Source organism: Poecilia latipinna, unplaced genomic scaffold, assembly GCF_001443285.1.
Source record: "Poecilia latipinna isolate Pla-1442-1.1 unplaced genomic scaffold, P_latipinna-1.0 Scaffold599, whole genome shotgun sequence".
Taxonomy (NCBI): Eukaryota; Metazoa; Chordata; class Actinopteri; order Cyprinodontiformes; family Poeciliidae; genus Poecilia; species Poecilia latipinna.
In genome coordinates this window covers 393404-406660 of record NW_015113215.1, presented here as the reverse complement: position 1 = coordinate 406660, position 13257 = coordinate 393404, and the positions used below count along the sequence as shown (strand labels likewise).

Sequence of the window (13257 nt, the reverse complement as noted above, 5' to 3'; positions counted from 1 at the left end):
TTTTTTTTTTTTTTTTTTTTTTGTATTTGCTTGTAATCTGAAGGAGTTTGCAAATTTGCAGATAAAATTCTGCTATGTTACCAAACAGGATCTGAAAATTCAACAAGATAGCTGTAACACAGTCTGCCTGTAATCTACTGCAGTCAACGCTGTGTCAGTTTTCGCTTCCCTAATTTGATGAAACATCCCCAGTGAAGGTACGAACTGAGCTGTCGCAGGACGCCTGGACACACTGAAGGGTGTTGTAAGCATGAATTGGTACCGCTTGAGCATGGTGCCTTCACTGACCTGTAAAAGATCGGGGTTTTGTGTTTAGGAGAGGCTAATCACAGGTCAGAGACTAATAAGTAGTAATTCCAGTCATTGTCTCTAGAGAGATTAGAAGTAAATTTTATTACCTAAATCAATATAATTTTTGTTATTATAAATGTGGACTAGTAACGTTCTTGTGGAGAACTTTTCTTGCGACTACCAATTTACCCGTTAAAGAAACACATGAGGCAAAACTGGATTTTAATTTGAAAGGGTCTATGAGAGAAAAATATTTCTTTCCGTTCCCTACATGCTTTTTCACTACGCAGATATATGAGTTATCATCTTCACTTTTCATGGTGACATGAAAATAATGCTGAATTTCACTGTCCATGTGGTTCGTCACTACAACAAACCTGCTTAAACCCCAGCTAGCAATAAGGTGATCGCAGATGTAACAGGATATCTGGACTCTGATAAAATACAAGCCTGAGACGCCTTCATTTAATTTATTACAGGATGCACTGGCTGGAAGCTTTGGAACACATCCAGTTTTAAGTGAATGGTTTGAGATTCTACTCCTTGTCTAACTTGTTTAGCTGTTTAATAAACTCTGAGGAAATTGTTTTCGTTTTTCCACCTGCGCAGATTTGAAGCGATGCATGCGATTTTTACGCAGAATTATGCAAAAAATATCTCTGATTACCCTGCTTTCTTTGCTTTTTTCCATCCCTCTGCAGTGGAAGATGTACAGAACGTGCAAATAGTCTGCGTTTGGTGCCAGAAGGAGGGAGTAAAGCGCTACTCGCTATGTATGGGCTCAGAGCTCAAGAGCTTCTGCAGTGAGAAGTGTTTTGCCGCCTGTAGACGGGCCTACTTCAAGCGCAACAAGGTTGGTGATGGAGTACAACAATTAACCTGTGATGATTAATGAATTAAATGCGTGCATACCATAACCAGAAACAGTCAGGTGCCTACACAAACACATTCATCTGTGGCTGAGTGAATTTAAGCATCATATGTCTTCTTGCAGGTTCAAAGACTTTCAACAACAAATTCTTTCAATCTTTAAAGGTCAGAAGTGATTGGTTTATTTAAAGGATCCATTTAAGGAGTGGTGGGAGGGAGGTCAAACTTTGCACAGGACACGTAGGATCAGTTTCAAGTTAATGCAAAAGGGGCCGGCCATTAAGTGGCTTTGGTCTGGAGGACAGGAAAGCTGCAACTGTAGAGAAACACTCCGATGCACAAAGCCATGTTTTTTTTCCCCTTTTCACTGCAAGAAGATCACCTGATATTTAAGTATTCAGGATGACATTTCGATGTGTGGTGTTTCATCTTTCTTGTTGTTTTTTTTTAAACAACAGAGAGACACATAATAAACCTGAGCAGAGTGTGCACAACAAGCTGTCTAGTTGTTTTTTTTTTTGTGGCAGGGGAGGAAAGCACTTCTGCTGGCTTGTTGCTGCTTGTCTGAGAGGAAGGCCAGAAGGCCTGGGGCGAGGTGTCCACTTTCAGTGCATACCATACCTTCAGCTGCCTCATGTTTCGTAACTCAACACGACTCGTTGGGTCACAGAGATGGGGGAGCACTCAGATCCCCTCTGCAGATCGTCTTACATGAATCAGAAGGAATTTCCTTATATTAATTCTGTCACGGGAAGGAAAAAAAATAAAGCACTTCATCAACACCAAAATAAGTAGCGTGAAATTTTTACTTTTTTATTGACCTTTGTATTTTGACCTTGATGCTTCGTAAAGAGGAACATCAAGTGATATGTGATTATCACACAACAATTCCAGTGTAATCTTTGAAGATACTTTTAGTGTTCCTTCTAGTGGTGTGTTTGTCACTTTGTGGTTTCTCCTTGTTAGGCCAGAGATGAAGACCTCCATGTCGAGACATCCCCTCAGCGCCCCCAGCCTGAGGACTCACCCAGATTAGTGTTAAAGATAAACACTAATGTCAGAGTAAGAGGAAATTATTAGTGTTTTCTTTACTATTTTTGGGAAATTATTGATAGATATAAAATCTGTCATCCAGACACACCAGAAAAGCCCATTTCCTCCCTGTTTTTGTATGTTTAAATAAGTTTGAAGCAAGAATGTGATCCTTCATTGACCCCCCGCAGTCTCTCTCGCCTGTACCACAGGTTTGTGACTGGTGCAAGCATGTTCGTCACACAAAGGAGTACCTGGACTTTGGATCTGGTGAGGAACGGCTTCAGTTCTGCAGCATCAAATGTCTCAACCAGTACAAGATGGATGTCTTCTACCGAGAAGCTCGTGCGGCCCTAACCAGCACCAGCTCCAGCCCAAACAGAAGCAGCCAGGATGGGAGAGTGGATGGCAACATACCGGGGCAGAAGCTACTTACTCCTGAGTCTTGGAACAGCAGCACCATCAGTACGGGGGATGCACGCAATCGAAATCTCTCTCCCAAAGGATCAGTCCTAATTCATGGACCGGTGGAATCAACGTCTTTGTCATCCTCAGAAGCATCATCTTCTTCATCCTCTTCAAGGGTCTCTGTTTCAGGGCTTAAGAACCTGGAGAGATCCATTCAGCCATCCATATCTACTATGGATGTCACACCTCATCCAGCTCCTCTTCCTCCTCCACCTCCTCCTCGCCCACCTCTGGATCAAAAGCCATTACCTCAAATCCCCATACCCTTCATCAGGCCCCCGCTTCATGCTCAGGGTCTAAAGAGTCCCCTGGCCAATCCTCCCAGACATGCAGGCCCTCCTTCCAGCCCTATCCACAGACCACCTCACTCTCCTCTTTTGCAGCCCCCTACCTCTTCTTCAATGAATCCCCCAGGACTTGTGCACCCTTTTCCTGGTGCCTATTTCCCTGGCTTACACTCACCTCCTCTAAACCTAATGCCAAGAGGACCTGTCCCAGTGCCTCCAATAATGAACTATGGTATCCCCTCTTTTAGTCCTCTTTTACCCCAACCCACAGTCCTGGTTCCTTATCCTATTATTGTTCCCTTACCTGTCCCCATACCTATTCCAATTCCAATTCCAGTCCCTCCTAAAACAGCCCTTGAAATGCCAAATCATGGTGGAGTTATCCAGCCTGTACCAGAAGGAGTAGAGAGGGCTAGATCCAGGACTACTAGGTCTGTTTCTCCAGATAGCCCTGAAGACGCTAGTAGAGTGGAGGCAAACAAACTGGGGGGGAACTTTTCTCAAACCTTCACTTCAACAAATGAACCCAACCTGAAGGACATAGATTGGGTTAAATCAGAAAGGCAATTTTTGTCCCCATTAGCCACACCTCAAACTAAACCACTCTCCCCTAGAGCACAATGTAATGAATTGTCCTGCCCAACCAAAATCTCTGAGGGACTGACAGACTATAAAACTATACATCAGCAGACAGAGCGACAAGTCATCCAAAGGGTTCTCCAGAGGACCCAAGTGAAGTTAGAGCCCAGTGGCAATGGGATGGTGGATCTGGCAACACTGGGAGAATCAGGACCTGGCCAGTTTAACAGACCAGGGTTCCACAATATCATCAGACCGAACATTACTCTGCCAACGTCACCTTCAAATGACTTCCAGCAATCGGATTCCCTCACTCCACCTTCTAACAGCCCATCCAGTCCCATGGAGAGCAGCCATTCATACAATGTCAAGCCCTCTACTCAGAGCCATCCTCAAAATGGTACATCATCCACACCCACGAGTTTGGACTCTTCCTTATCCCAAAGAATACCAGTGACACCCCAAGATTCTTCACTCAATGAACTTGAAGCTATCAAAGAAAACAAGTGTTCTGTTGTTAGCCCAGTGCTAGTCGAGGGTCCAGTTGGTCAGTTAGAAGGACCCTTAACAACCAGTGGGGATGCAGGGGAGGATTCCCACGTTCCAGATGAGGACCACGCTTATGCCCTGCCCACAGCACCAAAGACAGGTGGGACCACATCCCCATTACTCTTGCCCAAACTCAGGGACAAGGGTAGCTTACGGAGTCCTGCCAACATGCCCAATGCAGTGGAGATGGAGCCAGCCCTGAAGAGGCGATGCCTGAGGATCCGAGATCAGAATAAATAGAGAATCAAGGTGAGTAACTTTACTAGAATATGATGTGGAACATATAGAAATTATTACTTTAAACATCTATTCATATCTTTGTGGTATTATGACTCGGCCCACTAACTGTACAGTTACATGGAAAATGGAAAAATGAAGAGGGTTCTTGTCCCAGTTTGTACATCAACGCATGTCATTAACACTAACATTTATCTGGTTTATATTAAACTCAAAGTTTATGCTCTTGGCTGATGCATTCACAACCTGAATGTGCTACGAGTTCATAGTTTAAATCCACTCAATTAATAGAGACTAAAAATTTATTTTCTAGCATTTGACGTGTTGATCACAGGGTCAGAGCCAGTTCAGGAAAATTTTGCGCAATGAACGGCATCGCTTGTTAACTGCTCCATATTTCCAGTCATGGTTTAGTAACAATGTAAAGTGTAAAAAGGTATTTGTATGGAGATTCACACATGCACGGTGCAAGATTAATCACTGGTCTCACAGTGTGCACATGGTCACTAAACAGTATGGCGCCAACCAGAGAGAATCCCGGTAACCTGGCACCTTTATGTGGGCTAAGGTTACAGCAGGGAGAGGAGAAGGAGGACCGAAGCAGTGAGAGTGACTTTGAAAGGCAATCACTTCACCACAACCTGACAGTCACAATGCTTTGTTTGCATGACTGCCTGCATTATAGGCTTGGATTTGCTGGTGAATATTAGTCTGTTTTTAATATCGACAGACAATATTCTGGTTTTTAATTAAACAAGGCCATGCCCTCATCAGGACCAGTTGGCAACCTATCAAAATGTTATGAGTTCATTGCAACTGCTTACCCAAAGCAGTTTTTGAAATAAGTCACACTTATTTCAGAATATTATATTATATTTGAAGTGTGGCTTAGTTAAAATATAGCTCTCTATTTGATAGATAACTCTTCGCATCTTTATTTAGCATAAATCCATCGCTGGTCTTGACAGCTGAAGATAACATTAAGTGACAGATTAAAGTGATGGCAGCCTTCTGATACAACTCTAATCTTAAAGTTTTGTGTGAACATGATTTTATGGACTTTTAAGCCGTTGTCATATTTGCAGTAGTTGCTTACACAAAATGTGGATGGGAAATAAAAACTGAAGCCACAGCGGAACCAGTGATCCTCCATGCAATGACAAGGGAATATCTTGTCATTGCAGTGTTTTTGGGTGAGAGCAACTGTCAGAGAAATGATTGGCATTAGATCTTAGATCTAATCATGTAAATAAGCATTGACCTCAGTGTAAGTAACTTCTCAATGCTCAGGGATTATGGTTCAGAGAGTTATAAAACTGCATTTGCAAATACCACAGTGACATATTTGATTTTTGGAGTTGCTTTTACTGGTTGAGGATCATTTTGATCTTGGCTCTACTCAGACAGCAAACTTCCATTGTCTGGATAAAAGCTACTGCTTTACCCTCAACAAAACCTCCCTTCAACAGTCTAGAACTGTCCCTTTAACCGTAAACTATGAAGTGACACCGATATCGTTCTGACATTGTTTTGTTAGAATGCAGCAGGGGAGCTTTCTCTCTTTTGGACCAATCAAAAGCCCTTCTTGATTTCACTCGCCTTGTAGTCCAAATGGCAGTAACATTACCCATCATCCTCACTCGTGGTATCTTACCATAACAAGATCATGTTTATGATTTACTGTATGTGCTGAGATTAATCCACTGATATTACAGAGATGGCTTAGATTTCAACCCGCCTGTTTTTCACTTTGTATCCCTTTCCAAAAGCCAGGGGGTCACACTAGTGATTACGTTTAAATCTGACAGCTGCTAAATAGAGATTGAACAATTTATCTAAATCTGTATCTTGGATTGCAGATGTTTGACTGACTGTGTAGCAGAAAATTGTTCACTAAATTAGTTTCCTTTTGCATTTTTACCAAATCACTGTCTTGCAAAGGTATTCCTACTCCTTTCAGCTACAAACTTCATTATATTGGTGGACCAATGCAAAATTATAATTAAAAAAATTAAAGAAAAAAAGCAATGCATGGTTTTCAATTTTTGTACAAATAAAAATAAGGTTGACAACTAGCAATGCATACAGTAATTACCATATTCAATTATTGGTGTGGCAACAGCATGCTGTGGGGATGGAACATCGCTAACCCTTTTTGGCTTACATGCAAAACATTGTATGAAGAGGAAAACTAACTCTGCACATCACTCCAAACACCATTCCCACAATGATCCATGGTGGTGGCAGCATCCTGCTGCGGGGAGGCTTTTCCTTCCGCAGGGAGAATGAAGCTGATCAGAGTTGATGGGTGAAGCTTACTACAAGGAAATTCTGGAAGAAAATACATTTCATTTGGCATTATTTCCCCTTACATTTGAAAATTATCCACCACTTTGTTTTGATCTGTTACACCAAACTGCAATAAATGACATTGACGGTTATGGTTATAGTGTGACCAAATGTGGAAAAGTTCAAAGTATATAAATACTTTAACAGGACGTTGTATGCTAACTATTATATTTGAAATAACAATGCTTTAGTTATGTCGTTCAAACAGACTTATGCTCTTTCGTTGTCTGTAACAGGATCCGGCTGCTGTCTTTGGATGACTTTAGTTTGCCACCTCTGTCCTCTGAGCTGAGCTGCTCTATTGTCCCAACTGTAAAAATTCTTTTTAAACAAACACCCACTCTGACAAAGTCAGCAGCCGACTGGAGGATTTTACCTCAGGAGAAAGCCAGTTTTTTTTTTTTTTTCTTTTCTTTTTTTCCTTTTCGTCTCATTTTTCTTTGCCTTTATTTGGGATATTTTATAGCTCCATGTAACCTGATTCCACCACATGGGTATTCACTGAGCGTTTGAAACTAAAACGCAATGGGACAGAGCAAGTACAGAGTCCTGCTTTGGTCCTTACATGTATGTGTGTGTTTGACTTTAATATGTGTGTTTGAATTAAAGCGTGCGAAAGAGAAAATAGACCAGATGTTTTTGGTTTGATTGCACCCTATGCAGCAGTTATCTGAGTGTTGACATGACTAAAAGCCTCATTCGAAGTGTTTATGCGGAATGGGTGGATTAGGGAATGAGCGTCCAGAGCTGTAGATCTTGTTTTAAGATATGGCATTAATGAAATTTAACATTTCTTTGCTCTTTTTCCTCTTTCTCCTGTTTTTCAAAACGTCTATCGTCCTATCCAAATGAACAGACTCCCTGTTTGACGTCGCCCAGCAGTCCCAGATTCAGCGCCACGCCATTGTGTGGACAACACCAGAATGAACACCCTCCTGCCCGCCTGCCTGCCTGTCCCTCAGCCCGTCAGACCAGCAGGGTGCCAACCCAGGAAACGGTCCAGATGGCCGAGTCATCACAAATCAACAACGTGGAAGAACACACAACTCAGTCACACGTTTTTTTTTTGTTTTTTTTTTCTCCTTTGGACCAAAAAGTATCACTGGGTTGTGTGTTGCATTGAGCTGACTGAGAGTTTGAAAGGAAGGTCCTCAGATCCTCGTCCTGTCTGACATTGCCCTCAAGCGCTTATATACGCGCAAGTTAGTGTGGCTGCCCAGATGCGCTCCTCCTCCTCCTTCCTCTCCTCCTCGCCTTACTCCACTCAGCAGACAGCGCTCTGATCAGCCTTGTGTGGTCTTCTCAGATGGAGCCTGAACATGATCTCTTTCCAGGGGAAACGGTTTGTTTTCTCTGCCCGGCTTGCACAAAGAGCCACATTGTTTCTCTCCTCATATCCCACGCTAACTCCCCACTCCAGGTTTTGAGTTACCTGGCCGATCGGGGCTCAAACTTCAGGAGCAGGGTTTTTCTTCCTCTTTCTATTTTTTTGAGCAAAAGCCAGGAATATAGTATGGCCTTTTCTATTCCGCCTATCCGCCCAACATAAATACAAGACATGCTACAGTCTCTCGGTTCTGAGATTTTTATTCCCTTGCAAGTGATTGCCTGAGATTTGCCAGCCTTCTCACTTCTTCTGAGAAAGGAGAGAAATCTAGTGAGATGAATACTTTATCCGCAGGCAAGTTTCTCCCAAGTGTTGGGAGAGTCAGGCCGAAGATTTCCAGAAGAAAGCTAAACTACGAAGGATGTACGAGGATGCGCTCACCAGTGCACTGTAGCTTTGGTAATCCAAGGTTCCTGATCATCTAGACAAAGATGGTATACATTGGTCACTATTTCCCCTTCTGATCTCCAAACTCAGAATGACTTATAGCACTGGGTGCCATGCATGCTTGCAGTCTCCTGACAGGGTATTTGATTTCAATATTTTTTGCTCTTATCTGACAATTCTGTAAAGAAATATCAGCTTTGTAATATTACCAGATGAGGTATTACACTCGAAAGCATCAAATGCTGTAGCAAACAGTGATCAGTATTACAGTTGCCACGGTTGATGAGGACACTTGCGTTCAGACAGATAGCTTTGAGGCTTGTCAACACTTCACTTTTACAATTAAAAGGTACAGTTTGATGTTATATTAACTTATGGAAGAAGTATAGGTAAAGTTTCATTCGATGCATTTTTTTTTCTGTTGTATTTTTATTTGAATATATTTTGTGAGTGCCGAAACAATTTTGTGCCCTTTCACGTTATTATTATGATAAATGCCCACTAGAGGGCAGTGTTTGCCTTTTTTAAACTTTGCACCTGATTACATAGAGTCCCTTATGCAGTTTGCATAAAGTCATTAGTTATAAAAAATTCACTCGTTGCTATTTTACTGATATCAGATGCCAAATCCAGACATTTTGCTATTATTTTCTCTTTGATACTAAATACTGCCATCAAGGTTCTCTTTACTCATGAGATACATTGGACAATTCACTCCCTTCGAGCTCCTCCATATTTTGTCACACAAGCACAGATCTGGTGTACTTCCTTATGCTTGTATGTGATTGAGAGGAAAATAACCACATTTTGTTGCAACTGCTGCTGTAAGTCTTTTGGAACAAGTCTCTACCAGCTTTGTACTTGTAGAAATTGACATTTTTGCCAATTTTGCAAAAATGTCAATTGCAAAAAGTGGAAGGAATACGTTAAATTAATTTGCAAGTAAAATACGGTTGACAAAAATACACTACCTGTTAGTTTGAACTCACCATTCATTCAGTGAAACATAGTGGTGGAAGAGTCCTGGTGTGCGGATTCTTTCTGAAGCAGAGCTAATGAAGCTGATTACAGGTCAAACATCATTGGAAGAAAAACACCTCAAAACTGAAAAAGAAAAAAAAATGGAGGCTGACGTGACAGTTGGCCCCAAAGACTTTGTGAGCTTCAATTCTGAAATTCAGGGTGTGCTTACTCATGCAGTTGCAGCACTTTTCTTTTGTTCTGTTAATTCTGGGTCACCTAGTTTCTGCAGGTCATGCCATAATGGTGGATTCATCCTCTGCCAGTAAGGAAACTCTGTCAACAGTCTCTGTGAGTCAGTGGTGACATCACTCCTGAAAAACAGCTGCACTGTCAACAACCTTGTACCCAATTTAGTAGCACAAGCCAAATTATTTACAACCACAAATGTCATTATTCATTTACTTCCTTTTATTAATTATTGGAATTTGACAAGAAGACAAAAGTTTGTTGCTTTTGCAGCCTGGCCAATAGGTACTGTCTGATCTCCACTTGATTTAGCCTTCAGTCTGGAATGAAATGGTCAGATTATTTGTATTGAATAAATATTATATATCCAAGATCCTTGATTGAGATCTCTTTGTAAAAATAAAAATAAATAAATGTTATTCTATGAGCAAAGACACGTTTATGATATTGTTTTTTTCTTTTCTTCCTCTTTTTTTTGACAATTTTTTTTTTTTCAATTCTGGTGCCGTTTGAAGTTCTACAATTTACATTATGAAATCATCAAACACGCGCATAAAATAAATAACTATATTGTGACACTGACGCACTTTGGACCCTGTAAATATCTATTCTTAGTGCCAACGTGTCTGAAAGGCAGCGAGTCAACATTCCTAAAATACTGAAAGTTGCTCCTGCCTATGCGGTGTGACTGTAAAACCGATGGATGAGATAAGACACCAGGAATCTCGGCTAATTTCAGTAGCAAAAAAAAACAACAACTTTCTTTCCTCTTATTATTATCAGCACCATAGAGAGACAAGTGATAGATAGACCGACAAGCTTTATGTCAGGTGTGAAGTCAAAAAGTTAAAAGCAAGGAATATTGAAGGAAGTCGACGACATGTTAAGAGTCCTTTGCAGCAAGTTACCAATCCCCTCCACGGGAGAACCGGATGTAAAGAAATTTTTCAAAATAAAAGGATTTTGTTTTTCAACATTTATTTATTTGTCCTGCATTGTCTGTACCCTCCTCTTTAGGGTTGACCTGGACAGGTTACAGGGCAACACGGAGAGAGGGGACATATATGCATTCACATATAAGGGCACTTTAGACTAATGTTTGGTGTTCAGGCTAATCATTTAATCTGACAGTTGTGTTTCTGGACTCAACAAAGAAGCCAGAGTACCTTGAGAGAACCCATGTGTGCACAGGAAGAACATGAAAACGCCATGCAAAAAGACTCAGGCTGGGATTCAAACCAACCACCCTTTATGATGCAAGTAACATGTTACAAACACCACATGTTAAGTTGTTTTAGCATTTAATTAATAAGGATATTTCAATTTGTGTCAGTCAGTTTTTATTTAAACAGCACTTTTATGTCCAAAAATATTTAGCCCTCTGCAGCGGCTTCTTGAACTCAAAGATTAGCAACATTGCTCTGAAAAAAATATAAATAGCAATACACAATTAGCCAATACAAACACTTTGCATATTTGTTTCTTTCTTGTTTGCTTTTATTTTGGTAAAACAATCCATAACCGGAAGTTGTACGGTTGTTCGTTAACCATTGACGACCGTGTCACACAGGTTGAACACCCCCCACCCCCCTGCGGTGCTGTGCGATTTTATTGCAACTACCTGGTTTGTGACGCTGACGGGGCGCATCTGTGACTAAAGATCCCATCTCTGAACTTCAAGACGTCGGGATTCTCTCTCTCTCTTTTTTATAAATCGCTTAATGTTTTATAAATGAGAGAAAAGAAGTCGGGAGGTTTTATTTTCTGTGGATGAATAATTAACCTGACAACTCAAGCCCTTGTGTACAGAGGAGCAATGATATGAGAAGCTGAGCCACGGATCGGCGTGCGCCTCCACCACTGGTAGAAACTGCAGGTGTTTTATTTTAGTTTGTCTTTTAGCATTTTTTTTACGGCATTTGAACTGGACAAAGTGGACTGTAATCATGCTGGGAGCGGAGAGCAGAGTGGAAAGCCGGCTGAAGAAGCTGGAGTCCATGGTGAAGAATCCAATGTCGTCGCTCAACTTATCAACTCTGCTGGTGAGTGAGCAACATGCCCTGGGGGCCCCACGCAGGTACGGGCGTGAGACGGAGCGAGCTGCGCGCATACTTCAGAACAATTATCCTCCCATAAAGGAGCCGAAGTAAACGCATGCGGGAAAGTACAGCATTGGAATCAAAATAAACCTTTTTAGATTAAAACTTAACGCGTTTACTGAATTAGCTTAACATCAATCTGGGGGTGGAGAAGGAGACAGAAGGAGCCCCACCTATTAATGTTTCAGCCGCTTTTCCTGCGTGGAATGCAAAACTCCCTGTTTACAGACCACAGCAGAAGTATATGAGTGTACAGAGGATCAAATGTGATTGACTTCAACAGCGGACCAGACTGACTGAAACTGAATGTCTTTTTAAAAATAAAAAAAAATAAAAAATAGGCGGCTGACGGCAACGCAGTCTGTTTGGAATATTTTCTAAAAAGTGAGCATGCATTTAGACAGTAAACTAGCTGTTGTTTTTACCTTCACCACCACACCAAATCCTGAAACGCTACTTCTCAGCACTATGGTTGATAGGCATGGATCAACATGTCCTGTGCACTTCAGTTTATCTAGAACCACACTTTTCCAAGGAAATACAAAAAAAAAAAAAAAAAAAAAAAAAAAACTTATTTTGGTTATTCAGTTACTCAGGGAAAGGTTGATCATATCTCTTTGGAGAGTTGCAAAATTATTCCAGGAAACATCTTGTACTCCAGAGGGATAAGATCAGGGATAAGTTTAAGGGAGGACTGCGCTATGAATCAATATTGGAGGAAAAAAAAAGGTGTTTTGGTCAAAGGAGACCAAAATAGAACATTTTTGGTTATTTGCAAAATATGCTGGACACTAGGATAACGACTCTAAACATACAGTTTATTTAAAATGCAATGGTTCAGATACAACTCTGAACAATCGCATGTTCATGTGGCGGAATCGCTCGGTCAACTGGATTACAGCAAACGGAAGTACAATGAAAAAAATATTCTGAAAACTATATATGAATAACTTTTCTCCCAGCCAGCAACTATGTGCTAATTTGTGCTGGTCCATAACATACAACGTGAATAAAATACATTTAGGTTTATAGTTAGACATGACAAATGTATCAGGGGTCTGTATTTATGGAACAATCATCAGTAGGAAAACGTGACAGACAAATAAGGTTGAAGTTTAAGGAGAATTTGTGACCACTCTGCTTGTTAAATGACAGAATTGTGTCTATTCTTGTGCTTGGTGACTCACAAGTAAAGTCCTGAGTACAGGACAGTGATGGCTGATAAATCCAGCCGGCCTCATGTTGCTGCGTAAACAGACAAGTGATGTTTGGTCACTTTCACCTCTGTGTGGTCATTCTTCAAAATGTTGCATTTTTTAAATAAGCGGTTCTGAGTCGACGTAACAATGGCCACCGTACTTCCTGACGCTGGGGGAAAAAAAAAAAAAAAAAACAAGCAGGAAGCTGGAGTCGCTTCCTGGAATTGAATCTGAGATAATTAGTCATGACCTCACCTCACCGTTTCCTGTTTGTCTATTTTTTGTTTTTGTTTTGGCAGCATAACACAAGATTA

General features: G+C 41.1%; 2 protein-coding genes across 6 annotated transcripts in view; both read left to right on the top strand.

Annotated features, from left to right (window-relative positions):
• LOC106953739 (sine oculis-binding protein homolog) overlaps positions 1–9543 on the top strand; it is a 20832-nt gene extending 11289 nt beyond the window's left edge. The window contains exons 4-7 of one of the 2 annotated variants that reach the window (XM_015042711.1): positions 993–1144; positions 2128–2223; positions 2406–4325; positions 7519–9543. In XM_015042711.1, the coding sequence (XP_014898197.1) occupies positions 993–1144; positions 2128–2223; positions 2406–4316 (2159 nt within the window). In that variant the 3' untranslated portion in view covers positions 4317–4325; positions 7519–9543. Of the gene's footprint in view, positions 1–992; positions 1145–2127; positions 2224–2384; positions 4326–7518 lie in introns of both variants that reach the window. The other variant, XM_015042710.1, reaches the window with a different exon arrangement.
• A 1711-nt stretch (positions 9544–11254) lies between these two features.
• LOC106953737 (rho-associated protein kinase 2-like) overlaps positions 11255–13257 on the top strand; it is a 44904-nt gene continuing 42901 nt past the window's right edge. For 3 of the 4 annotated variants that reach the window (XR_001426249.1, XM_015042706.1, XM_015042707.1), the window contains exon 1: positions 11255–11687. Coding sequence is in view for 3 of the 4 variants with exons in the window: in XM_015042706.1 (XP_014898192.1) it covers positions 11592–11687 (96 nt within the window). In the remaining variant the exon portion in view is untranslated. The remainder of the gene's footprint in view (positions 11688–13257) is intronic. The other variant, XM_015042708.1, reaches the window with a different exon arrangement.